A 26,351-nucleotide genomic window follows, 5' to 3' on the forward strand; every position below is an offset into this window, starting at 1 on the left:
ATTAGGTGTGCAGAGTTCAGAAAGACATCATTTTAAGATATGTTGTGGCCAGAAGTAGTGGCTCATGCCTGTAATCCCAGCACCTTGAGAGGTCGAGGCAGGAGGATTACTTGAGCCCAGGAGTTTGAGACCAGTCTGGGCAACACAATGAGACCCTGACTCTACAAAAATAAAACAATGGAAAGAAAATTAGCCAGGTATGGTGGCACACGCCTGTAGTCCTAGCTGTAGTCCTAGGACTACAGCTGTGGCTACTCTCGAGGCTGAGGTGGGTCGGAGGATCGCTTGAGCCTGAGAGGTTAAGGCTGCAGAGAGCCATGATTGTGCCACTGCACTCCAGCCTAGGCGACAGAACAAGCCCCTATTTCTAAAACAAACCAACAAACAAAATACATCACCTATGTGTATAGAAGTTTGTATCTATCCATTCCTTGTGGGCTTTTTAACAGTGATCTCACATCAAATTTAAAGTAGGGCCTTGCACTTGGAGATCACTCTGTACAGTGTTCTGGCTAACTTTAATGGGGTTCACTTAGAACATCCTCCAGAGAGACAGTGCTGCTTATCACCTACCCAGAACCATGACTGTCTTAAGCCAACACTGTGGCATGCCAAGAGGTCAAGACTGGGCAAGGAGGGACCAACATTGGGCCCTGCCTCCTCATTTGTCTGAATCTCTTTTTCCTCAGTTGACCAACAAAAAGGACAGCTCCAGAAAAAAAGAAAAACCAAGAAAAAATGAAAAACTAAAAAATGAAAACCTAAAAACAAACAAAATAGCAAAAGTTTTTAAAAAAGGACAGTCCTTGCTTTGCCCAACTCCCTCAGCTACTGCAAGGCTCAAAGGAGAAAATGCATGTGAAGATAAGTGACTGCTGGCTGGGTGCGGTGGCTCATGCCTGTAATTCCAGCTGCTTGGGAGGCTGAGGTAGGAGAGTCACTTGGACCCAGGAGGCAGAGGTTGCAGTGAGCCGAGATCTTGCTGCTGCACTCCAGACTGGGCAAAAGAGTAAGACTTTGTCTCAAAAAAAAAAAAAAAAAAAAAAAAAGGAAAAGAAAAAAAAGAAAATGACTACTATCTGAACAAAGGGTGGCATTGCTCTGGATTTACTGAGGACAATGAAAAAGGAAGGTGTCCTCACTGCAACATACCTGTCCCCACTTCTCTACATCCCATATGCACACATATAGGTTTAAACTGGTTACAATGAGTATATAATCATGCTCAACTTTTTTTCTCTTTATTTTTTCCAGGAACACTAGGGTATTTCTGTTTGCTAGTGAATAATGGCTGCAAATGATGTCACTGACCCCTGTGCCAGAGGCCATGGTCATGGAGCTATTGCTCTATTGTAGGACAGAGAGGTTGTTGGCTTTTCTGTCCAGTTAAATAGGAAAGTATGCTAGACTGGAACCAAACCATCAGACTTCAGGCTCCAGCTAGGCCATTCCCAGCTGTGTGGTCTTGAGCAAATCATTGGACCTCTCTGACCCTTGGTATCTTTGTCTTTAAAATGAGGACAATGATACACTCAGGAGAGCCAAAGAATATAGAAGTACCTTGAAACTGTAAAATGCACAAATACAAAGCATGACTATTATTGCAAATAATGTCATTATGAACAACTTTGGAAATACAGCCTTTTCCCCACAAGAGCTAGAACACTACATCCAAATATCTGAACCATTTTTGTCTTTTAATATGCACAGAAAATGTGTTATTATCTTCTTTTTTTTTTTTAATAGACACAAGGTCTTGCTATGTTGTGCAGGCTGGTCCCAAACTCCTGAGCTCAAGCAATCTGCCGGCCTCAGCCTCCCAAAGTGCTACAATTACAGGCATGAGACACCATGCCCCACCAATAAGTGTATTATTTTCCAGCAACATTCACGGCATTGGGTTTTTTTCTTCTTCTTTTTTTTTTTTTTTAGACAGAGTCATACTCTGTTGCCCAGGCTGCAGTGCTGTAGCACAATCTCAGCTCACTGCAACCTCCACCTCCCAAGTTCAAGCAATTCTCCTGCCTCAGCCTCCCGAGTAGTTGGGGTTACAGGCTCCCGCCACCACGCCCAGATAATTTTTGTATTTTTAGTAGAGACTGGGTTTCACCATATTGGCCAGGCTGGTCTTGAACTCCTGACCTCAGGTGATCCGCCCACCTTGGCTTCCCAAAGTGCTGGGATTACAGGTGTGAGTCACCACGCCCAGATTGGTTTTATTATGTCTTAAAAATAGTTGCAACATCAATTAGGTATAAAATAGCACCTTATTATTGCCTTTTTCATTTCTATAATTCCTACTGGAGTGAACATTTTAAATAATCTTTACCATTCCTTGTGTGTGAACTGCCTTCTAGTATCTTTGGCTTATTTGTCAATGAATATCTTAGGGTACTTTTTAAATATCTGTATAAATTATTTATATGACAACAATGTTAATCTTTAGTCTGTCATCTTTACTTCAAAAATCTTTTCCAATGTATTAGTGTACTTCTCTTCTCTAAAGAAGCATATTAAGCCTAAAAGAAATCCTGTTTGTTGACACAGCATCATACAGTGTCTTTGCATTTATCAATACTCAAGATTTTCAGGCACACTAAAGATGTCCACAAGAAATAAGCAAGGACAGGAAAGAGATAGGACAGTATGTCACATTTGGAAAAGTTAGGGGAACCAGGAGCACTGGGCCAGGAGAAGGAAAGCATCTGAGGGGCGAGAGGGAGAGGAGAGAATGCACATATGCGTGGCTGGAGTGGGAGAGGTGTGGAGAGAGAGTAGTTTTCAAATACTTAAGGGCATAACACATAAGAAAGTATTACTGGATCAGGCACAATGGTTCATGCCTGTAATCCCATCACTTTGGGAGGCCGAGGGGGTGGATTATCTGAGGTTAGGAGTTCGAGACCAGCCTGGCCAACATGGTGAAACCCTGTCTCTACTAAAAATACAAAAATTAGCAGGGTGTGGTGGCGTGCGCCTGTAATCCCAGCTACTCAGGAGGCTGAGACAGAAGAATAACTTGAACCCAGGAGGCGGAGGTTGCAATGAGCTGAGATCGCACCACTGCACTCCAGCCTGAGCAACAAAAGTGAGACTCCGTCTCAAAAAAAAAAAAAAAACACCAAACAAACAAAAAGTAAAGTATTACTGAATAACATACAGCTCCAGGAAGCGATGTTACAATTAAGAAAGGATTTTCTCGTCATCTATACTGAACACAGATGGAGTACACTCATCCTTCAGTATCCAGGGGTGATTGGTTCCAGAACCCTCTCAGATACTAAAATCTAAGGATCTCAAGTCAATGATATAAAATGGCATACTGTTTGCCTGCATCCTACACACATCCTCTTACACTTTAAATCATTTCTAGAATACTTAAAATACTCAATACAATGTAAGTGATAATTGTTGTTATCCTGTATTGTTTTTTATTTGTATTATTTAAAATTTTTTAAAATTGTTTTATTCCCTAATATTTTCTTTTCTTTTTTTTTTTTTTTTTGGGACAAGGTCTCCCTCTTTCATCCAGGCTAGGGTTGCAGAGGCACCATCTCAGCTCACTGCAGCCTCAAACTCCCTGGCCCAAGCAATTCTCCCACCTCAGCCTCCCAAGTAACTGGGTCTACAGGTATATGCTACCACACTTGGTGAATTCTTTGATTTTTTTTTTTTTTAAGAGATGGGGTCTTGCAGTGTTGCCCAGGCTGGTCTCAAATTTATGGACTCAAGCAATTCTACTGCCTCTGCCTCCCAAAGTCCTGGGATCCAAATAGTTTTGATCAATGGTTGGTTGAATCCGTGGACATGAAACGAGTGGATATAGAGGCCCAACTGTATACCACCTAAAATGTTGTCCCTGGAGGTGTTTAAGCAGAGATTGAATGGATCTGGCAGCAGATAAGAATTGGGCTACATGTTCTCAACAGGCCTTTCCCACTCTGAAGTTCTCTGATGCAATGACCCTGGGTCATTTCCTGGAGGCTGGATTTGTTTGTTTCATAAATGCTCAGGAAAAAAAAGCCTGTTTTGCTACTCCTTTCCTCCCCATTTTAAGAGCCAGAAAGAAGAAAAAAGTCTAGTGAACTTACCGTTAAGGTTTCTGGTTCAGCTCCAATTAACTGAAATTTACTAACAATCAGGGCTACCTTCTCTCAAAAGGACACAATGGTCCAAACAGAAAGTCTGGGCACAAGTGTTTCCAGACTTAAAAAGAATCACTCCCTTCCCAGCCAGCAGAATGTTCGGAAACCTTTCCTGATTAACTTGTGACACAGTCTCTCTCTCTCTCTCTTTTTTTTTTTGAAGATGGAATCTTGCTCTGTTTCTCAGACTGGGTGGTGCTCAGCTCACTGCAACCTCCGCCTCCCAGGTTCAAGCGATTCTCCTGCCTCAGCCTCCTGAGTAGCTGGGATTACAGGTGTGCGCCATCACGCCTGGCTAATTTTTGAATTTTTAGTAGAGACGGGGTTTCACCATTGGTCAGGCTGGTCTTGAACTCCTGACCTCGTGATCCGTCCACCTCAGCCTCCAAGTGCTAGGACTACAGCTGTGAGCCACTGCACTGGGCGTGACACAGCCTCTTTTAAACTAGTTACTGGTGTCAACTTGTTTAAAAAAAAAAAAAAAAAAAGGAAGGCAATAGAAACCTCTGGCCTTCACTCCTGACAGTCCATGAGCCAACATAAGAATAAATGGCAATGCAGTCACGGCAATTTCCTCATTTTGTGTGTGACCTCTACTCATTATCAAGACTGACAAATTATGGAAGGCAACTGCACACATACATCACAAAGTAGCCCTTCCAGATACACACATCATCAATAACAATTACATTTACACAGGGCTTTGCACAATTAGGATGTGATCAGTAATTTATTTTCTTTCAGTAGTTATGAAAACAGTGGCATCTGTCCAGGATTTTTATGGGCAATCACAGGGTGTCTTGAGAAAATGACACAATTTGCAAATATCCAGATGGTAGTTGGGCCTTCCAGTGATTGGTTTACACAGAAGGCTTGTGGTTAATATAGATAAGCAAAATGACTAACAGAACTAACGGTGTCACCTCCAGAGGTAAGCATGCAGAATTCTGCCAAAGACCACCTCCTTGGTCTTCAGAAACACAAAATGAAAATTGCTAAAACCCTCCCAAATGGGGGCTTGCAAACCCCACTCCCGTGAGTTGCAGCCATTCTATGAAGTGGGCTGCCAGAAGCATTGACTAACGGTGGGGTTTCCTAACCAGACAGGAAAAAATGGGCCTTCGAGCATCAGGCAATTTTTGGGGGCGGGCGGGTTCATCCTTCCCATGTTATGTGGTGAGAAGACCAATGATTTAGTCACTTAGAGGCAATGTGATGTGGTTGGAAAAGTACAGACTTCAGGGTCAACTGGGTTTTTAGTCTCATCTCCTTGACCCAGTATTAAAGCCATCCTGGGAAAGCCACTACCTGTTCTGAGCCTCAGTTTCTTCTTCTACAAAAGGGGGTATGAATACCAACCTCATAGGATTACTGTGACGATTAAGGGACTTACAGTAAAGTCCCTAACGCACTGCTGTGTGTAAAACAGCATTCAGGTAATTAGACTGGTGATCATCATGTTTCTTAAAACCATTTTAAGAATCTGTTTTGAGATGTAAAGGTCTTAATTATAATGACATTTTTTGAGCACTTACTACATGCTAGGCACTATGGTTAGCAGTGCATATGAAACATCTCATTTGACCCTCACTATGGTCCTAGGAGTTAGAGCTCTCATCATTTCCATTTTACCGCTGAGGAAACAGGTTTGGAGAGGCACAGTAGCTTGTTTAAGGCCACATCACTAGCAGGTGGTGGAGACAGCATTGAGACTCAGGCAGTCTTATTTTAGTCAATGCCCTTGAACAGCATTAAATGTACACATGTAAAGTCAACACATTTTCCTCTTCTATTGCTAGTTCATGTGCATTCTTAAGGACCAAGTTTCCCAAAATAATTTTCCAACTGAACAGCTTCAGAAAGATGGCTCAATGACCATAACCAGATCCTACAGCAAGTGATGGCCTTTTTCTGGGTAGCTCCGTGTGGCTTCCCACCCAGCAAGATCTCTGAGGTCGTATGATTCCTGGAGTCTATTTAATCATCTGAAGAAATTACAGGATTCTAACTGTAATAACTCCTTACGACTAGTTTCATGTGGCTGTTCAGGTATACTATCAGTTCAATACAATATGATATAGATTCCAAGAAATGTAGAGATTACTAGAAACCAGTAACCCTTTAGCTTTTCAGCTGACATTCAAGGAGTACAGCCCGAGGTGCATACAATTTTAAAATGCACATGTTGACTGACAGAGGCATAAATTGTGGCAGGAGCATAGGGTTCACCTTGCCCTTTAGAAGTGAGCCTTAAAGGATACCTTCTCAGTTATGTAAGGTGCTCAAGGTTATACTTAAAAGATAATATTTTAAAGTATTTTGCATGTCTATTAAGTTTTGTATTACCACCCCACTTTTTATCCCACAGAGGTAAACACCCTTAGATGCTACAAGGGACGCTGATATTAAATGCTGGACTGAATCCATCAGGAAATTTGGCATTGGATCTTGGCTTAGCTTCTGATTTTCTTTGCAGCTTTCTGCAAATCACCTTCCCTCAGTGTCCTTATTCATAAATTGGTGAGAACAGTACAAGTTTTATGTTAACCTTACAACACGTTTGGGGTCTCAAGTGAGACACTAGACATAGTAGACTTAGAAAAGGAACAGAGCTCTGTCATTCTTTTTTTTTTTTTTTTTTTTGAGACGGAGTCTTGCTCTGCCGCCCAGGCTGGAGTGCAGTGGCCGGCTCTCAGCTCACTGCAAGCTCCGCCTCCCGGTTCACGCCATTCTCCTGTCTCAGCCTCCCGAGTAGCTGGGACTACAGGCGCCCGCCTCGTCGCCCGGCTAGTTTTTTGTATTTTTTAGTAGAGACGGGGTTTCGCCGTATTAGCCAGGATGGTCTCGATCTCCTGACCTCGTGATCCGCCCGTCTCGGCCTCCCAAAGTGCTGGGATTACAGGCTTGAGCCACCGCGCCCGGCCGAGCTCTGTCATTTCTAGGTGCATGTCATTATTCTCAGGGTCATGCAAGGCTACTGGCTAAGTCAAAATCAGAACCTATACTTTGGAGACCCAGGGCAGTATTCAGCTATTCATGAGATAGGCCTACGGTCTACGGCGCTACAAATTTTGAAAAACTGCTGAGAGTCAAAAGCAATGGCTACAAATATCATTAGCTAAATCAGGCCTAATCTGACCAATATCTAAGATGGTAAATTTTAAAACCGAAAGTAAGTTGTCCACCAAGTTGTCAGATATATTCTCAAAAATAACAGAAACACCTCTTTGTATTTGCATTAAAAATGAACTGGACCTAAAACTCTTAAAAGCTTCTCACAAGGCTCTAGCTTCCTTAGCCAATGTGTCCATCTTACCTGAGCTTGCTTCCTTTTCTTCACATTTTTTTTTTAAGCCTTCTTTTTAAAAAGCAAACCTCACTACAGGGAAATACTGATTTTTAACTTACATTCAGGATAATTCATTAGAGATAACACATTTTCTTCTAGTGATTGGATCAGGAGTTTAGGGCACCTATATAGACCAGTCCCTCCTGGCGTGTGAAGTAGATGACCAATAAATACAAAAACAGATAAACGGAACAAAGCTGCATTGAAGATTAGAAGAAATAAGCTTAATGCTCATATCATACCACAATTTTCTGTGAAAGTCTACAGCCATGAACTAAGCTCCTTAGATTTCATAATTAATGATTATAGCCAGCAGGATCTCACTGATTATGGATATTAAAATTAAACATTTGCCACCCAACTCAAATCCCCATGTCATAAGAAACAGCATTAAGAGGCAGTATTATACTAACAGACATGCAATATTATAATCCCTGTAGAATATTTTCAAAAGCTTAAAATAGATCATTTAAAAAAATAAAAATACATTTTTAAAATATCTTTTTTTTTTTTGCTTTCACTGGAAACGATCACAAATAAAAAACTACAAATCACTTAAATCTTGAGTAGAATTTTTATTTGCTTTTAAGAGAATGTTTCTTTTTGCATATTTCTTTACTCAGTGCGTGGTATCAAATGTACATCAATGCCGCTTGCCTGTTCTCCAGGAGCCTTTTCCTAAGTGGCTTTCCCCAGTACACTTGCTGCAAGGATAGGAGTGAATGCTAGAAGGCACTTGCCAGTGCCATGCTGTGTGCACTGTCCTACCCATGGCAAATTCGGAAGGAACAGCCATTACACACGGCCATTAAATGTTTAAAGGGCACAGGTGCTCTGTTGCAAAGGCCTCTGAAGGTCAACAAGTCCTGTTTTCCTAGAAAGGCCTCTGGATAGATCCATTTTTCTGTTTATTATAACCACATTCTTTCTACAAAGAAAAAATCACTCTTAAAAAAAATACTTTCAGAGGAATTAACAGTCAATGCCTAGTTTATAAACAATTATATAATAATGTTTTTCAAAAGGCTGACAAGTGAATGCTATTTTTTAAACATTTACGAATACTGATGACACCTACTGGTGGAAAATATATTTTAGTTAACTGCTTACGGAGAAACTAGGCCCACAAGGGTTGGCCGCCTTTTGCACTGATAATGAAACCAGAAAACTACCCCCTAAACTCACTTATGTTTCTTTTTCCAACTTTGCCAGTTTCCATTATCAGAAAATGATATGCTCATCAATGAAGTTAAAAGATATCTCTGCCTCAAAGTGTATAAAGCATACTTGATTTAGTGTTTAAATCAAACACTAAAAAACAAACAAAAACCCCAATGGTGATAGCTGAAAAATATTTACCAACTATTTCCAAAACTATTCCAACCCCTTCCTTACTTCTCACACCAGGATATCCCCATACAAGGAAAATAAGTCATATTGTATAGTCTAGATCCAGCTGCCAATGCAGAAAATTAATATTTGACATGTGATAAGTTTCATCATATTTATGATATATAGAGATATCAATATTCTATGTATAAGAATAAAATTAAGCAGGCAAGGTTTACCTAAGCCTTTAGCTAAACTACTCAAAAACACAGGACTAAGTGATAGTAGGAAGGGACTGGTTAGAGTCCTCAGCTATCCTCACTCTTCTTTGACCCACTTCAATTTATTAATTACATTGGTTATGCCTTTCTTCCTTACAAAAGGAGTTAGAGTGGGCACCAATTGTGCTGCTCCTATGCTCATGAAATTAGGAAGTTCCCACCGAAAAAATATTATATTCATTCCAGGCCTGACCAACCTGAATTCTATGCAGATGCTGCCCTATCAAACCTTAAATAAGACTCCAGATGCCACTAGGACCATCACATTTTCACAGCTGCTGGCAACAAAAACTCTTTGTGATAATATTAAACTGAGCTGGGCTGTGGGGTTGGGTTTAGGTTAGGGAGAAGTTAGTTTGTGCTCAGCTTATAGAAAGCTGAATACAACCAGAGACTGTTTGGAGTCCTGTCAGCTTGGAGCAGCTCTTGCTAGAGGGAATGAATCTCTGATGGTGTGCTCCTGAATATACATGAGTCTGTGAGCCAAGTGCATACAGCTGAGCAGACCTAAGGAAGGCGAGTGGGTGGAACCTCAAGAATGCTGTGACAACGCCGGATGCACACCTGCTTTCAGCCTTTCCCCGGTGGCTGTGGTGATGTTTGCAGAGTGAGGTGTGGGAGAGCGGAAAGCTCCCAGATACAGGCATGAGTGGCAATGACCACCTGGGTCCTGTGGGTTCCACTGCAGCTTGACCACAGCAAAGCTGTAATCTAGTGAAAGCGACTGTATTCCCTAAGACCCTCAAAGAGAGAGATGCTTTCTCCTCCAGCTGAACCCAACCTTTAAGGCCACTGAGCCATGTGCCAGAGAAAATAACACGCAAGAGGAAAAGGCAGACTAAACATTACCTGGGAGCACTCCTTCACATCGCCCGCAAGGCATAGTAAAGTTCCCAGAAAGAGAAACGTTTCCAATGTTCCAAGGCAGCTTTCCATTGCCCTGAGGACTTTAATTCATTTTCAAGATCCACGTGGGAGACACTCCAATTTACTCATTTAGCCCCAGCCCCTCGGCTGACTGACCCTCACTGGCCACAGGTGATAGGCAGAGGTGCTGTGTCCTGTCTTTGCTGCCAAAAGGCTGCAAGGCCAAGTCTGACAGGTGAGAGGGCTGTAACTTCCCTCTGCTCTCCCATCCCAGGCAAAAAGAAACTCGCTTAAAGGGTAGCCCTTCCCTGACACTGGGGCTTGCTGACAAGTAGGAGAAAGTCTCTCGGAGAGTCCAAACAGAAGATGAACAGTCTGAGAGCCCTGCAAAAGCAAGGAGGCGGCTGCTTCCAGACCGGCAGGTAGAGGGCCAGGGAGAGAGGAGGCAGCTAGTGTTTGGTCCACAGAGAAAGAGCGAGAGAAAAGGAGACAGGGTGAGAGATGGCGACGGGGAGACACAAAGAAGACGGTGTGAGATATGTAGAGAAAGTGACACACACGGAAAATGAGAGATGGGAACAGATACAGTGACACCGGGCGGGCGCCGAAAGAGTGGGAGATGGAGGGAGACGAGACTGGCAGATGGCCCCTAGAGGTCCAGGTGCAGGGCGCGGCCCTACCTCGGCGTCCTTGGCCGGACCGCTGGCCGGGGGTAGCTCCAGGCTGCAGTTCGCCCGCTTGACCGTGAGGTAGAAGGGGTAATCCTTGGCCACCATGGCGGCTGCCGGGCCTGCCCTTTGGGATGTCACCGCTGACCCTAGGCGACTACAAAACTCCCAGGCGAAAGGGGGCCCCAGCTCCACGATGCCGGGCGGCGGTGGCGACACGGAGACAGACAGCCGGCTTCCAGCCGGGCGGGACTCGACTGGGCTCCGGAGCCGAGTGGGCGGGGCTGTGCCAGTCACGCCTTGATGGGTGGGGAGGGGGCGGGCCGCCGACTCGGCACCGCCCCACGCCCACGTGCCGCCGCACGGACTCCTCCTGGAGCTGCGAGGGGCGTGGGGGCGGTCCCGAGGGTGGAGAGGGACCTCTCTCTCCCAGCGGGCATTCGACTCCGAGCGCCCCCGCGGAGCGTGGGCCGCGATTGCGGGGCTGGCGGATCCCGTGATAGGTCCTTTCGGGTTCTCTGGCACTCTCCGGGTGAGAGAGGCTGCGGGTAGAAAGGAGGCTGGGGCGAAACCGGGCGACGGGGAGAAAGGAGGCTCTAGTGACACCCGGCGGCAGGAAGGAGCCTGGGGGAAAAGCGAGCGTTGTAAAAGCCCACATTAGAAAAGGGTGGTGTTCTCTCTTGCCCTCTTCCCAGGCCACTGCACACTTTTTTTTTGTTTTTGAGACGGAGTCTCGTACTCGCTCTGTCGCGCAGGCTTTTTTTTTTTTTTTTTAAATGAATGTCACTGGAGTATAATCTACAAATGGCAAAATGAACCCATTTTAAGAGTACCGTTTGTTGAGTTGTGACAAATATAAACACCCGTATAACCACCTCCACAGTCGGTATACAGAACATTTCCACCACCCCCGGAAAGTTCCCTGGAGACCTTTCCCTTTGCACCCACTTTTAAATTTGACTAGGATGTTCAGAGGCTGTCTTCGACACTCGAGGGCAATCTGACAGGGTGTCCCTTCAAGTATAAAGCTCTGCATGGATGACCCGGCACTACCACACCTTTCTGGATCCTTTTTTGAGAAACAATGACATTGGAAATACCCAAGAAGGCGATTGATTGTAAGGTTGTTTGCACCAGCCCTGTCTGGGGCAGTAAAAAATAAAAAGTAGCTGGAAACAATGGTAATATATCCATCAATAGGGAGTGCTTAAATAAACTTTACTCACTGTGTAATACCACTTAGCAGCAGTGAAAAAGGAGATGGGTCTATGGATGTGGCATGGAAAGATCTCCAATGTATTAGACTCAGTTTAAAAATAATCGCAGACTAAGCACAATACAATACCATTTATGTTAAAAAAAAAAAAAAACTACAAGTTTACCACAGAATATATTTTCTATAGAGACATATTTGTGGGTAAATAGCATTGAACGCTGTCTAGAAGAATCCATAGCAAGCTTTTACCAGTTCCCCTGTGGCTGAAGGGAGGCACCTGGGTTTAAAGAATTAAAGATAGTGAACAAAAGGGACTTAAGCTTATAGCTCATGTTTTAAAATTTTTTGTAAGAAAAATACAGCCTGGGCAGCAGTGACACCCTGTGTCTACAAAAAAAACAAAAAATACAAAAAATTAGCCAGGCATGGTGGTGCACACCTGTAATCCCAGCTACTCCAGAGGCTGAGGTGGGAGGATCACTTGAGCTGGGAGGCAGAAGTTGCGGTGTGCCAAGATCATACCACTGCACTCCAATCTGGGTGACAGAGATGCTAAAAAAGAAAAAAAGAAAAAATAGAAAGGAAAAGGAAAAAAAGAAAGAGAAATAGAGGAAGGAAGGAGAAAAGATAAAAGAAAAAGAAAAAAGAGAAAAGAGAAAAAAAAATTGGCTCGGTTCAGTGGCTCACACCTATAATCCCAACAATTTGGAAGGCCAAGGCAGCAGTGTAGCTTGAGGCCAACAGTTCAAGACCATCCTAAGTAACATAGGAAGATCCTGCCTCTACAAAAAATTTAAAAATTAGCCGGGTATGGTAGTGCATGCCTGTAGTCTCAGCTAATCCCGAGGTTGAGGTGGGAGGACTGCCTGAGCCCAAGAGTTCAAGGCTGCAGTGAGCTATGATTGCACCACTGCACTCTAGCCTGGTGACAGAATGAGACCCTGTCTTAAGAGAAAAAAAGAAAAATATCTTCATTCATGGCACTACTTGGGAAATTATAGCTTTTTTAATATCAAAATTATATCTTTTTCTTTTTCTTTTTTTTTTGAGATAGGGTCTTGCTTTGTCGCTCAGGCTGGAGTATAGTGGCATGATCTCAGCTCACTGAAACCTCCTCCTCCTGGGCTCAAGTGATCTTTCCACCTCAGCCTCCCAAGTAGCTGGCACTACACGCCTGGACCAGTGTGCCCGGCTAATTTTTGTATTATTGTAGAGACAGGGTTTCACCATGTTGCCCAGGCTGGTCTGCAACTCCTGAGCTCAGGCAATCCACCCACCTCGACCGCCCAAAGTGCTGGGATTACAGGTGTGAGCCACCATGCCCAGCCCTAAAATGATCATCTCTCAAAAGTTATTTTGTAGACTGCACTGATGAATCTTTTTCCTCTTCATGTGGAAAGTCATGACTACATCAGGTGGTAATCTACAGAGACATTGTTTTTTGTTTTTACTTCCTGAGGATACAGGGGATAGTGGGAATGGTGATCTCTAGTCCTTGTTTGCATGTTCTTTGCTTCTAGCTGAGGTCAGAACCCAGCAGTTCCTACTTCTCAGGCAGGACACCTGATAATACACAGCTCTTCATCCCAGGTATCAAATCTACACCCTGGCACTAAATCCACTTACTTTCCTACTCAGCTAGTGCAGACAGACTGCCTTTGGAGGCAGAAAGAATCGGGCCCAGTGTAGCCAGCCTGTTATTACCACACATGTAAATGAAGCTCCTGAATGAGTAGAGGTTCCAACTGAAATTGAAGAGAGCACTTGAGTTTTTTCCCCTCTATAGACAACCTGAAGCAATGGGAAGAAAACTGCCTAAGAAGAGGTATGGGGCACGAAAAGAGTACCTCAGAACCACTGATTTTTCATATTTGTATTCCTGAACACAACTTTATCATTTTGGCCTGAGCTGTGCTGATGCGGAGCTCACACAAGTGCCCCCAAAACTAGCCAAGCTTGGTGGGGGTGTGAGAGTAACCTCATCTCCAAGCAGCCCCTGATTAACTATGCAGCCAAAGGCAGGGCCAGAGGCAGACCCATGCTTCACTCAGGGCTTGCCTGGTCACCAAGAACCTGTGCCCAAGTACCTGAGCCACTTCTTACTCCCCTTCCTCTTCCTGCTCTTCTGGCCCTCACAGTCCACTATCTCAACTAGAAGACGCTGGCCATCAAAGCCACTGGCTTTAACCCCCAAAAGAGCTTGCTGGGCCTTGTTCTCCAGTTGGAAAATGTACTTACAGTACCTGGTGAAGAAAATAGTCACCCTGGCGAAGTCTGATAGCCCTGGGACTGGGTTGCTCATCACAGTATCCTTAGGGCCGAGCAGGGAGTCTGACATACCGTAAGTCCAGGGCAACAGTAAACAACCCCTAAGAAATATGTTTATTTTATTTTATTGTTTTGAGACAGGGTCTCGCTTTGTTGCCCAGGCTGGAGTGCAGTGACACGATCTTGGCTCAGTGCAGCCTCAACCTCCTGGGCTCAAGCAATCCTCACACCTCAGCCCCTCAAGTAGCTGGAACTACAGGCACACGCCACCACGCCCAGCTAATTTTTGTATTTTTTGTAGAGATGGGGTTTCACCATGTTGCCCAGGCTGGTCTTGAATTCCTGAGCTCAAGTGATCTGCCTACCTCAGCCTCCCAAAGTGCTAGGATTACAGGCATGAGCCACTGTGCCTGGCCTCCGAAGAAATGTTAAAGTGCAACTTAGGTTGAAGCCCAACTATTGCAGAGCAATGAACAGTCATATTGATTGATGAGAAGGCTGCCATATCCATCTTCTCTTAAAACATTTCTTTGCTCTTCTTAAAAGATACTGGAGCCATAAAAATCAATAAATACACAGGGCTACACAACATATGTATGGCAAACATATCTCTTTTCCACTATATACGCTAGGCAAAGAGAAAGAGACAGAGGCAGAGAGATTGCTAATAGCCTGTAACAATTTAAATAGTGCTGCAAAAAAGCATAAGCTACAAAAGGAAAGATGGGAATCTGGAATTCCCTTGGGTGGTCTGATTCTTCCAAGCTTCTTATAGCATGAAATTCTCACCACCCAGAATAGGATTCTGCTGTTTATAAACATGTATTTTTGGTACAACAAAGCCTATGAACTCAAGCCAGCAATTTTGGGCGTATACAAGCCGTGTATATGGTCCTTGAGGCATTTAATGAATTTTCAGGAGTATTTTTGACCTCATGCAATTTCCACCTTGATCCCTGACTTCAGCACCTTCCCCATATGTAATGCACTGCTCCACCATTGACAGATTTGGGTTTTGTGCAATCTGCCTGGGACTCTGTCTGGGGGTGTCCATGATCAAAGACTGTCAGAAAACAGGCAGCGCTGCAGGAGGGCTTCCAAGCATATCCCTAAGGTTAGTGTCACAGTTGAGGGAAGCTGGTCCAGCCCTGCAATGCTGCCAAGCTAAGTGGCCCCAGGAGCCCGGCGCTCCCCATTCTGCCTGCGTGTGTGTTTACGGGTTTAGGAACAACACTGCTCTAACAGGCAGCTTCACTCAAAGAAACGGCACAAAGTGTATTTCAGAACTTGCCTTCGGCACAGCCCGTTATAATCCTATAAAATGCTTCACAGTTGGGCAGTGTTCCCTGCCAGCCAGAAGCCTGGAGACTGAAATAAAGAGGGCTGTTCTGCATTTGCAGGAACTGTGCCAAGCCCAGGGCCTGTGGTCTTGCCTGTGTTGAGCGGGGGTCATTTGGGCTGCTAGTGGAATGGTGGGCCTGAATACAGAAGCCCACCACTGGTTATTAGCCCCTTTTAGACTTGTAGACAACCAGGCAAGGCTTGGAGACCATCTGTCAACTCCTTAAATCCCAGTCCCATGACTGGGAGCAGAGCAGGCCCAGCCTGAGGATAAAACCAGAAGCTAACGTGGCTGTGACAACCTTCTCAGCCAACAGGACAATGCTTTGTCCTATTAGCATTATATTTTAACATGAGGAATAGCGAGTTCTATTTTATTTTATTTTATATTTTATTATATTTTATATTTTATTATTTTATTTTATTTTATATTTTTGAGACAGAGTCTTGCTCTGTCGCCCAGGCTGAAGTACAGTGGTGTGATCTTACTCACTGCAACCTCTGCTTCCTGGGCTCAAGCAATTCTCTCGCCTCAGCCTCCTGAGTAGCTGGGATTACAGGTACACACTACCACACCCGGCTAATTTTTGTATTTTTAGTAGAGATGGGGTTTCACTATGTTGGCCAGGCTGGTCTTGAACTCCTGACCTCAAGTGATCTGCCTGCCTTGGCCTCCCAAAGTGCTGGGATTACAGATGTGAGCCACCATGCCAGGCCTGAGTTCCTTTTTCTTTAAAGGCTTGTTCATCCATCCATTCATTCATTTATCAAATAATTAATGAATGCTTATTACAGTCAGGTGTTCAATTAGATACATTTCTCCCTTTCTCTTCTCCACCGGTTCCTGAACTTCTATGCCAGGCAGACATTTAATACATAGTTGCTCAAAGAATATGGCCGATTTTAAAATATGGCCGTTCAATGGTAACCTATGTGTTTACATTTGAAGGAGCTCAAGGAACAGTAGCTGATCCCCCAAAGCCTGGGCCTCCAATATGTGTATCTCCATCTGCTTTCCCTGGTATCTGAAGTCATCTCTTCTACCTGCGAATGTGGTATGGATGGTGTAGGTATATGTTGGGCACATGAGTGTTGCAACGCCTTTTCCCTCCCCTTCCATTTGGGTGACATTCCCAGTTAATGCAAGCCCCCCTCTCCTCTCTCTAATTTCAGTTTTGATGGGGAGGGAAACTGAAGAAGTTCTGGCAGTGAATTCTGACAGATCAGGACTGTGATTTACTGCTAGACAGGTAAAAATGGCATGAATGAAGCACTGATCATCTCTAAACTCATACCAGTATCACTATTCTCCCTTTGCCTGAGGAGTCAGCTGTCCACTGACTCCAGTCTAGATTTACAAAAATGTATCCCTGGGCCGGGTGCAGTGGCTCATGCCTGTAATCCCAGCACTTTGGGAGGCCAAGGAGGGAGGATCACCTGAGGTCAGGAGTTCGAGACCAGCCTGACCAACATGGTGAAACCCCGTCTCTACTAAAAATACGAAAATTATCCAGGCATGGTGGCGGGTGCCTGTAGTCCCAGATACTTGGGAGGCTGAGGCAGGAGAATCACTTGAACCTGGGAGGCAGAGGTTGCAGTGAGCCAGGATCGTGCCACTGCACTCTAGCCTGGGCGACAAAGTTAGACTCTGTCTCAAAAAAAAAAAAAAAAAAAAGTATCCCTGGATATTCTAAAGCTGGAAGTCTTAATTCTTGCATTTTCTTTAAGGTCTCATTTTCTGAAAAACTGGTTAAAGGAGAGAATCTCTCTCTTTCTCCCAACTGCACTAATCCTGTGGATTATCAGCTACAAAGCAAAAAGTAGTAATAATAAATTAGCCAGTCACAGTGGCTCACGCCTGTAATCACAGCACTTTGGGAGGCCGAGGCAGGAGGATTGCTTGACCACAGGAGTTTGAGACCAGCCTGAACAACATGTCGAGACCCCCATCTCTACAAAAAAAAAATCCAAAAATTAGCTGGGCGTAGTAGCATGTGCCTGTGGTCCCAGTTACTTAGGAGGCTGAGGTGGGAGGATCCCTAGAGCTCAGGAGGTCGAGGTTGCAGTTAGCCATAATCATGCCAGTGTACTCCAGATTAGGCAACAGAGTGAGAACCTGTCTCAAAATAATTAATTAATTAAAATAAAAATAAAAAATTAGCTATGAAATTAGCAAAATTTTATTTTTCAAAAAAATCATGTTAAAGTGTTTTGTCCTGAAACATCATAAACATTTGCTAGCCTCTGGTTCATAAGAGAAATGCTTCTCAACCAATGGTGATTTTACCTCCCAGCAGATATTTGGCAATGTCTGGATGTATTTTTGATTGATTGTCAGTGGACAAGGCCAGGGTGCCATTGGCATCTAATAGGTAAAGGCCAGGGATGCTGTTAACACTTATAATACACAGAACAGCTTCCCATAACAAAGAAGTAGCAGGTCCAAAATGTCAATAATGCCACTACTTAGAAACGCTGTGGTAAACAGAGAGTGGCACTGAAATATGGCATTGGAGCCAAGGGAATCTGTGGGTATTGACCTCAAGGTATTTTCACTTTAGTTTTTGATCATTGATTGGTATCAAATATCAGCTTAGGCTTGGTGGGGCAAAGAAGAAATGCTTGAGTGCCAAGAAACACCAGAGTAGGGCAATGAATCAAGTCTTCCCTGATGCCCAGACCTGACCCTTGGCTGAATAACAAATTCCATAAAATACAAGACAGACAAAAGAATAAAGAGGGATATAGGAGTAAGAGAGTGAGGGGACAGAAAATTATCTTAAACTGCTTCAGGTACACAAATATACTTTAAAACACCAGTGAAAATTAAAGTTTCAATGAAGTATAACAAAGAAGAAAACAGGGAAGAGGGAATTTTTTTCAAGTCTTATTCTTTCCCAGGACAACCTTTGCCACTATATTTGTTTTGGGGGGCAGAAATGCAAACTCAGTGATTAAATAAAAACCCCAAGGGGTTTAATTTACTATTTTCTTGATATATGGTGTTTCTGGATGCACGGCTTGTATAAACAAAAACCTGTCTCACTCAAGATTTTGCAGTAAGAATCCTGACCTTCTCCAATTTGAACTTATACCTATCAGCAGGCTTGTTCTGCCCACAGAATTAACAAAACATTTTCTGTGTACTACTAGAGTATCTTTGAACTTTATGGAGAGTCTGCCTTTGTTTGAGAGTATTTCATATTTGGGGGTTAAGGATTCAATAAATATGTTATATTTAATTTTTAAAATTTTTTTACTTTTTTTTTTCCCTTTGTGACAGTTTCACTTTGTCACCCAGGCTGGAGTGCAGTGGTTGCAATCTCAGTTCAATGCAACCTCCACCTCCCAGGTTCAAGCAATTCTCCTGCCTCAGACTCCCGAGAAGCTGGGATTACAGATGTGTACCACCATGCCTGGCTAATTTTTGTGTTTTTAGGAAAGACTGAGTTTCACCATGTGGGCCAGGCTGGTCTCGAACTCCTGGCCTCATGTGATCTACCTGCCTCGACCTCCCAAAGGGATCACAGATGTCAGCCACCATGCCTGGCCATATATTTATTTAGTTATTTATTCCCCTCAGGCTACAACTAAGGTATTCATATTCATTTATGTGGGTTTCATATACTAACCATTATTCAGAGAAATTAGAACCTAAAATGTGCAAATTCCAGCTTTGGATATTAGAGGTGTTTTCTCTTCTATCAACTACAAACTCAGTAATCAAAGTACCATATTTCATCGAACCTAAGACTGTAATATGTGCTATTATTTTATGTACTCTCTAGAAAGAAAAATAGGCTGGGTGTGGTGGCTTACCCCTGTAATCCCAGCACTTTGGGAAGCTGAGGTGGGCAGATCAGTTGAGCCCAGGAGTTGGAGACCAGCCTGGCAACATGCTGAAACCCTGTCGCTACAAAAAATAGAAAAAGTAGATGGCATGGTGGCACACATCTGTACTCCTAGCTACTCGGGGGGCTTGAGCCCAGGAAGCAGAGGTTGCAGTGAGCTTAAGACTGTACCATTGCACTCCAGTCTGGGCGACAGAGAGAGACTCAGTCTCAAAAAGAAAAGAAAAGAAAAGAAAAGAAGAGAAGAGAAGAGAAGAGAAGAGAAGAGAAAAATATTGCCAATTAAATTATATGATCAATTGTAAGACCCTTGGCAATTCCAGAGAAGTTAACATGTGGAGGAAAATGTATAAAACAGCAAAATATGGCAGTATTCATATCATCTGGCCTGAATTTGAAAACCCATACATTTATAGAAAAATGACTTCTGAGGAGTCAGGGACACTTCCAGAGACCACCCGCTATGAAATTGACTAAGAAGCTTATCAAATCCATATATATCCCTGAGCCCCACTTTGGGTCCAATGAATTGGAATCTTTGGCAGCAGACCCAGAAATCTGTAAAACACCCTCAAAAAGCACTGTTTGAGTAACATACATTGTGTTATGAATCAGAATGATCAGCAAGCCCAATAATGAACCCCCAGCAACAGGCTAGAAATGCTCTGACCAAAAATCTTCAGTCCTGAGGTGCACAGGGGGTAATTAGCCCAATGGCTGTAGCATCAAAACCCAGAATGGGCATAGGGAGCCTCTTAACTTGTTCATCCAAACAAACATGCACTGAGGAACTACTGTGTGCCACACCACGCTATATACAGATGGGTACCTCAAGGATATGATGAAAAATCGACAAATCTATACTCCGAGTAAACTACCAAGTAAGCCACCCACTAGGAGATGTGTTCTGGCTCTTGGGACTTGATTTACAATCTGGTATCCAAGGTTCCAATTTAAAACATATTTATCTTCATAGCCAGAGGGCATGACAGCATTTACGTTTTTTAAAAAATTAGCTGTAGAGCAGAGAACGGGCGGAGGGCACTTGGCTTGAGATGTTTACTTGAAAAAAGACCTGGGGCTGGGGTTGGGGCTGGGGCTGGGGCTGGGGCAGGTGGTGGGGGTGGGGCATGGGCAGAAGACTTTAATTACAGAACAAGTTCAACTAGTAGAAACAGGTTCGGGTACTCCTGGCAAATATGTGTATCATCTGGTGGGAGTGGAAACTGGCTGGTGTATGCTAGAAGCAGCATATTAGCTGAAAGTGTTCTGTGTGCTGTGGGTATCACACACGTTTCACAGAGGGGCTAGTGGGTGTGGGTTAACTGAATGCTTTGGTTAAGTGGGAGCTGAATTAAGACAGTTTCTGCTTTACTTGAATTTTTTTCCATCTCACAGCCAAAACCAAGCTCAGCAAACAGTTCTCATGCCCACAATTCTGATTAAACCAAAAGCCTTGGCAATAAAGGACTGAACAGAAGCACTTAGTCACTAGTTCCCCAGATTTTATCATAGTACTATCATTTGGTTCTTCAACTCTAGCATTAATAAGTACAACCACCTGATAGCTGTGCCTAGCTAACTCCTCTTATGCAAGGTTGTCTGTGACCCCCAGGCTAGGGCAATCCTTGCTTTGTGCCCCCAAGGTGCCAAGTACCTCTTCTTCCCCAGTAGTCAGCCTGCTCATATTGACTGATTTTATGTCTGTCTCTGCTGCCCAGCTGCAAGCTACAAGGGAACAGGGACCATATCTATCTTGCTCATCACAGTAGCCCCAGCTCCTCCTATGATGCTGGCACAGAGCAGACTCTCGGCTCATATTTGTTGAAATGAAAATTAAATTGAAATGGGGCTAATCAAAGAACATGTCATGAAGGAAGCAAACCCAGAGAAGATTTTTGCAAGGAGGAACACACCATATTTAAAACTTCTGAGATGGGACCAAAAAATAATATGCAGAATACTATAGTGGGTTGTTTGAAATTTTGAAAGGTAATTCAAATAGGCCCCTAGGCCGGGCGCGGTGGCTCAAGCCTGTAATCCCAGCACTTTGGGAGGCCGAGGCGGGTGGATCACGAGGTCAGGAGATCGAGACCCTCCTGGCTAACACGGTGAAACCCCGTCTCTACTAAAAATACAAAAAAAAACTAGCCGGGCGCGGTGGCGGGCGCCTGTAGTCCCAGCTACTCGGAGGCTGAGGCGGGAGAATGGCGGGAACCCGGGAGGCGGAGCTTGCAGTGAGCCAAGATCGCGCCACTGCACTCCAGCCTGGGCGACACAGCGAGACTCCGCTCTCAAAAAAAAAAAAAAACAAAAAACAAATAGGCCCCTAATTTTAATGTTATCTTCTTGAAGAGTCCAAACCACTTTGAGAAACAGCTCCTACAGTGTCAGACTGTGGTGGCCTCTCAGATATGATAGAGCTTTCAGTTCCTTCCAGCTGTTTACACACTAATTCCTGAACAAGGTGGACTTGCCAGGAAGGCTGAAACTAGTGACAAAGGGATGTCAACTAGCTTATTTTCAAAGACACTGTGCAACATGCTCACCTGCCCTTTTCCTTCCCTTTAAAGGTTATTTCTTTCATTCCCTTCTCTACGTTTTTGATTCCAGGTTAAACTCTACAAAAATGTTTTTTCCTTCTTTACTTGCCATGCTCACACCTAGTGTCATCTGTATCAAAACTTTGTTTTCTTGAGGTGGGCCCCAAGGGGCTGACTTTTAAGGGAGGGGGGAGATTTTGCCTGATGTTTCTGCAAGATTAAACATGGTGCTTATCTGAAGTTCCAGGCTGATGATAAATTATAGACTCAAGAACTTTTTATTCAAAGAAGCCAAAGGAAGAAGGAAACTTCTCTGCTAGCTGCTCCACCAAAGGGGGGTCATGTTCTCCCCTCCTAGAGTCTTACAAGAGATATTTTGAGAGATCATTCTGGTTTAGAGACAATACATGGTGAACAAAGCTCATCTGTCATTGAGTGGGAGGAAGGGAGGCAAGAAGGTAAGAGAGAATTAAAACTGTAAAGCCAACATCACGTGGATTCCTCCTTGAACTTTAATAACCCAGTGCTGCCTGCAGGCTCAGAACAACCAAATGCAATGGGTAGGTACAAGGATTGCTCTGGTGCCAGGAAAATGCAGTAAGACATAACTTTTACAAGGTAGGCAATGAAAGAGTGCCCTGCAGGAACAAAACAGGCTTTTAACATCTCCAAAGTTGGCAGCCAGATGCCTGAAACGTTGGCTTGGTGCATCCAAAACACACAACAGATAGAACCACTTTCTTTAAGATGAAGTCATCTTCCAGGAGAAACAATAGCTGGGAAGGCTGGGTTTTTATGATTCATGGGAGGAGGAGAATTTGATCTGTATTTTCTTTGCCACAGCCTATCCCATTTTAATGCATGTTAGAGGTTTTCCACATGCTAGGCAAATTTTCTAGAATGTTTTGAAAGGGAAAAAATTCTGCAGACTGCCTCAGTTACTGAAAGAGTTCTCTTTCTCCCCTGGCTGGGGAGGGATCCAATTCTGTCTCACTGTGTTATCGAAAAGATCTGAAACTACAACTCTTCATTTGGATTCTGGTGTTATGAAATGCAGTTTTGGGTATCTTGTTACACTTTACCCCCAGAAGTGTTAAAGGAAGTGCCTGTCATCAAAATTCAAAAATAAATATAAAAATGATGCTGGCAGAGTTCAAAAACTAAAAGGATCAGCATTTTGCTTCAGTTTCCTGTTCATAAAACTTTATAAAAACAACCCACCCATTTAAAAAAAAAACCCATAACAATAGTTCACTATTCTTTTCCTAAATGCTTGCCTCATGCCACTCTGAAATTAGGTGCCATCACATTTCCTGAGTTATGGGCCCCAAACACCACATCCTTTTCCTCCCTCCCACACCCCCACCTCACCTGGCATAATTCCTGAATTTAGATGCTTCTCCAGTTTATGAGCTCAGTAGAGAGATGCCAACATTCTCCCTCCTACCTGTCCTGAAGAGGCCAAGCATCTGTACCAGCTGGAAGCAGGAATAATTGAGGCTTCCTTCCCCCAAATTAATTCTCACTTCCTAGAGAAGCTTTTAATATGGAAGGTTAAATTACAAAGTGAAGAGCTAGTAAACTGAAAAAGAATAAGATATTTCCCTCCCAGTCTGGCTTTACAGCAAAATTTTCTTTGTGGAATATTCAACACTCTGTCCTTCTTCCTGGAAGAACGCAGAATACAAGCTCTAGAACAAGCTTTTCCAACCCATGGCCCACAGGCTGCATGCATCCCAGGATGGCTTTTAATGTGGCCCAACATAAATTTGTAAACTTTCTTAAAACATTATGAGATTTTTTTTGCAATTTTTTTTAAGCTCATCAGCTATTGTTAGTGTTAGTGTACTTTATGTGTGGCCCAAGACAATTCTTCTTCCAGGGATTGGACACCCCTGTTTTAGAATGAGAAGTGTGGGTTCAAATACCAAGTTTTCACTTGCCAACTATATGACTTTGGACAATTTACTTAATGATGACAAACATCAGTTTAAGCATCTATAAAATGGGGATATGAGAGTTTCAAGGCTTTAATGAGTTAAAGACACATGAATAATCCAATGAGATAATATGTATGTCAGATTTCTAGGCATACAGTTAGCACGTAATCCATGCTATTATTAATCCTTCTGGTAAATAAATCATCCTTCTCCTTTTTTTTTTTGAAATGAATTAAGGAAAAAAGATGGAATTTGGAGAACTTTCCAACACTCCTTGCTTCCAAAGAGATTAATTCTTTGATTTAACCCTATAATTTCAAAAATGGATTTGACTGTCGCATATATATAAAAGCAGCAGCATAGTGAAGAGTGAACTGACCTAAATTAGAAGACATGGGCCAGGTGCAGTGGCTCACACCTGTAATCCCATCACTTTGGGAGGTCAAGGTGGGAGGATCACTAGAGCCCAGGAGTTTGAGACTAGCCTGGGCCACAAAGTAAGACCCCATCTCTACAATAATAATAATAATATTATTATTATTATTATTATAACAATTAGCCAGGCACAGTGGCATATGCCTATGGCACAAGCTACTCAGGAGGCTGAGGCAGGGTGATTGCTTGAGCCTAAGAGTTTGAGGCTGCAGTGAGCTATGATCACACCACTGCATTCCAGCTTGGGCAACAGAGTGAGACCCTACCTCTAAAAAAATTAAAAAAAAAAAAGGAAGACATGGTATACAATCTGGCCCTGCCATTAAGTCTGTGGTCTTGGGCAAGTCAATTGATCTCTCTGAGACATAGATTCTTGAACCATATAACAAGGTGATTTAAACATAAATGTGTATGCTTCTGTGATTCTATTAAACAGCAAAGACTGAAGTGTATATGGAGTATTATCTTGATTTTATGCTATTTAATTTCAAGAAAGCTTTCAAATAAAAATTCTTATCTTATGTACTGATGAAAGCACCCTGTCTAAAATTAGCACGTTTGGTATAGGCAGCCCACATTTTGGGTTAGTTCAGCATGGTAATATTTTATAAGGGCTCATCAGAAAATTAAGCTCAATGTACTCATTTGTCAAGAAATGCATATGCATATAGATTCTTTTAATATCAAATGGCAAAACAAACAAGAGGTTGAAACAGAGGAAAGATCAACTATGAGAAAAGAATTACTGAGGGAAAATGGAGATAGACTACAAATAGGACAGAACTGGCCTAAAATATACCACTGTCACTTAAAAATAGGTACTCGGTTACATAGTGCCTGTGTTATCTTTACAACAGCATTTGGTTCCTACTCTGTCTTCTTCCTACAGGCCTCTTATGACTATGAGAGCTATCTGTTCCTTCAGTGGACCAAGTCTTGCTGCCTTGTGGATTCTGCCCAGTCATAGCTTCCCTTCTGCCCTTCGAGGGTGGGCTGCTTGCATCTAAGTAGTAGGGCCATAGCTAATTCTGTTCTGGATATAACACAGATGACTGGCTGGGCATGGTGGCTGATGTCTGTAATCCCAGTACTTTGGGAAGCTGAGGCAAGAGGATCACTTGAGGCCAGAAGCTCAAGACCAGGCTGACCAACATAGTGAGATCCTGTCTGTATACAAAATGTAAAAATTTAGGAGGGCATGATGGTGCATTCCTGTAGTCCTAACTCCTTTAGAAGGTGAGGCAAGAGGATGGTTTGAGCCCAGGAGTTGGAGGTTACAGTGAGCTATGATTGTACCACTACTAGACTCCAGCCTGAGTGACACAGCAAGACTCCGTCTCTAAAAAACAAAACAAAAAATACACACATAGATGGTTGCTGGCATGAGATGCTAAACCACCGGCTTCTCAAAGCTGAGGTTTCTGTGCAACCCTGGCCAAACTTCTTACCCAAAATATTTACATTAATGTTGTCCATTTATAAGAATTAGAACTAAAAACAAAGATACCTTGCAGCAACTTCTAAATAATGCCCTATAAATAACAAATAGCACTAGAATTACTTAATAAATCATAATCTTCATCATTCTCTAGCATCTGTTTCCCCTACTAGACTATATGCTCCACAAGAATCATGAATCTTTTGTACAAGGCTACATCCCCATTGCCAAAAGACGCCAGGCAAGTGATGAGAGCTCAATAAATGATGCTGAGAGCTGATGAGGCGTTTGTTCTCTGCCAGGCACTGTTCTTTGACTTTAATGAAGTACCTCAAGTAATCCTTAGAACAATCCTATGAAATGAGTACTTCTATAGTAGGAGAAACTGAGGCACAGAGCATTCAAGCAACTTGCCCAAAGTCACACAGCTAGTAAGTAGCAAAGCTGGGGTTCAAATACAAGCACTTTGCTTCTAGAACCTGAAGTTCCAGTTCTCAAGTAGAACATTAATTCACAGCCTAGTCACAAACCAGGGAGTCCTGAGGCCAGAGCCTATGATGCAAGGGTCAAGGATTTGAGCCTATATGATGTGACTGAAAGAACACTGAATGAGAAGCAGCGCTGACTTGGGTCCAGTCCCGTGACCTCTTTGCTCACCAGCTTCCCCTGTTGATCAACGA

General features: G+C 43.3%; 1 protein-coding gene across 6 annotated transcripts in view; it reads right to left on the bottom strand.

Annotated features, from left to right (window-relative positions):
- The window catches only part of ARHGEF3 (Rho guanine nucleotide exchange factor 3), a 346,977-nt gene that overhangs the window by 66,743 nt on the left and 253,883 nt on the right, over positions 1-26,351 (bottom strand). Inside the window, exon 1 of one of the 6 annotated variants that reach the window (XM_033210192.1) lies at positions 10,652-10,915. The exons of 4 other annotated variants lie outside the window; for them this stretch is intronic. In XM_033210192.1, coding sequence (XP_033066083.1) covers positions 10,652-10,747 — 96 coding nt within the window. In that variant the 5' untranslated portion in view covers positions 10,748-10,915. Of the gene's footprint in view, positions 1-10,651; positions 10,916-26,351 lie in introns of those variants that run through there. One more of the 6 variants, XM_033210193.1, reaches the window with a different exon arrangement.

Source organism: Trachypithecus francoisi, unplaced genomic scaffold (genome assembly GCF_009764315.1).
Source record: "Trachypithecus francoisi isolate TF-2019V2 unplaced genomic scaffold, Tfra_2.0 Lachesis_group0, whole genome shotgun sequence".
Lineage (NCBI taxonomy): Eukaryota > Metazoa > Chordata > Mammalia > Primates > Cercopithecidae > Trachypithecus > Trachypithecus francoisi.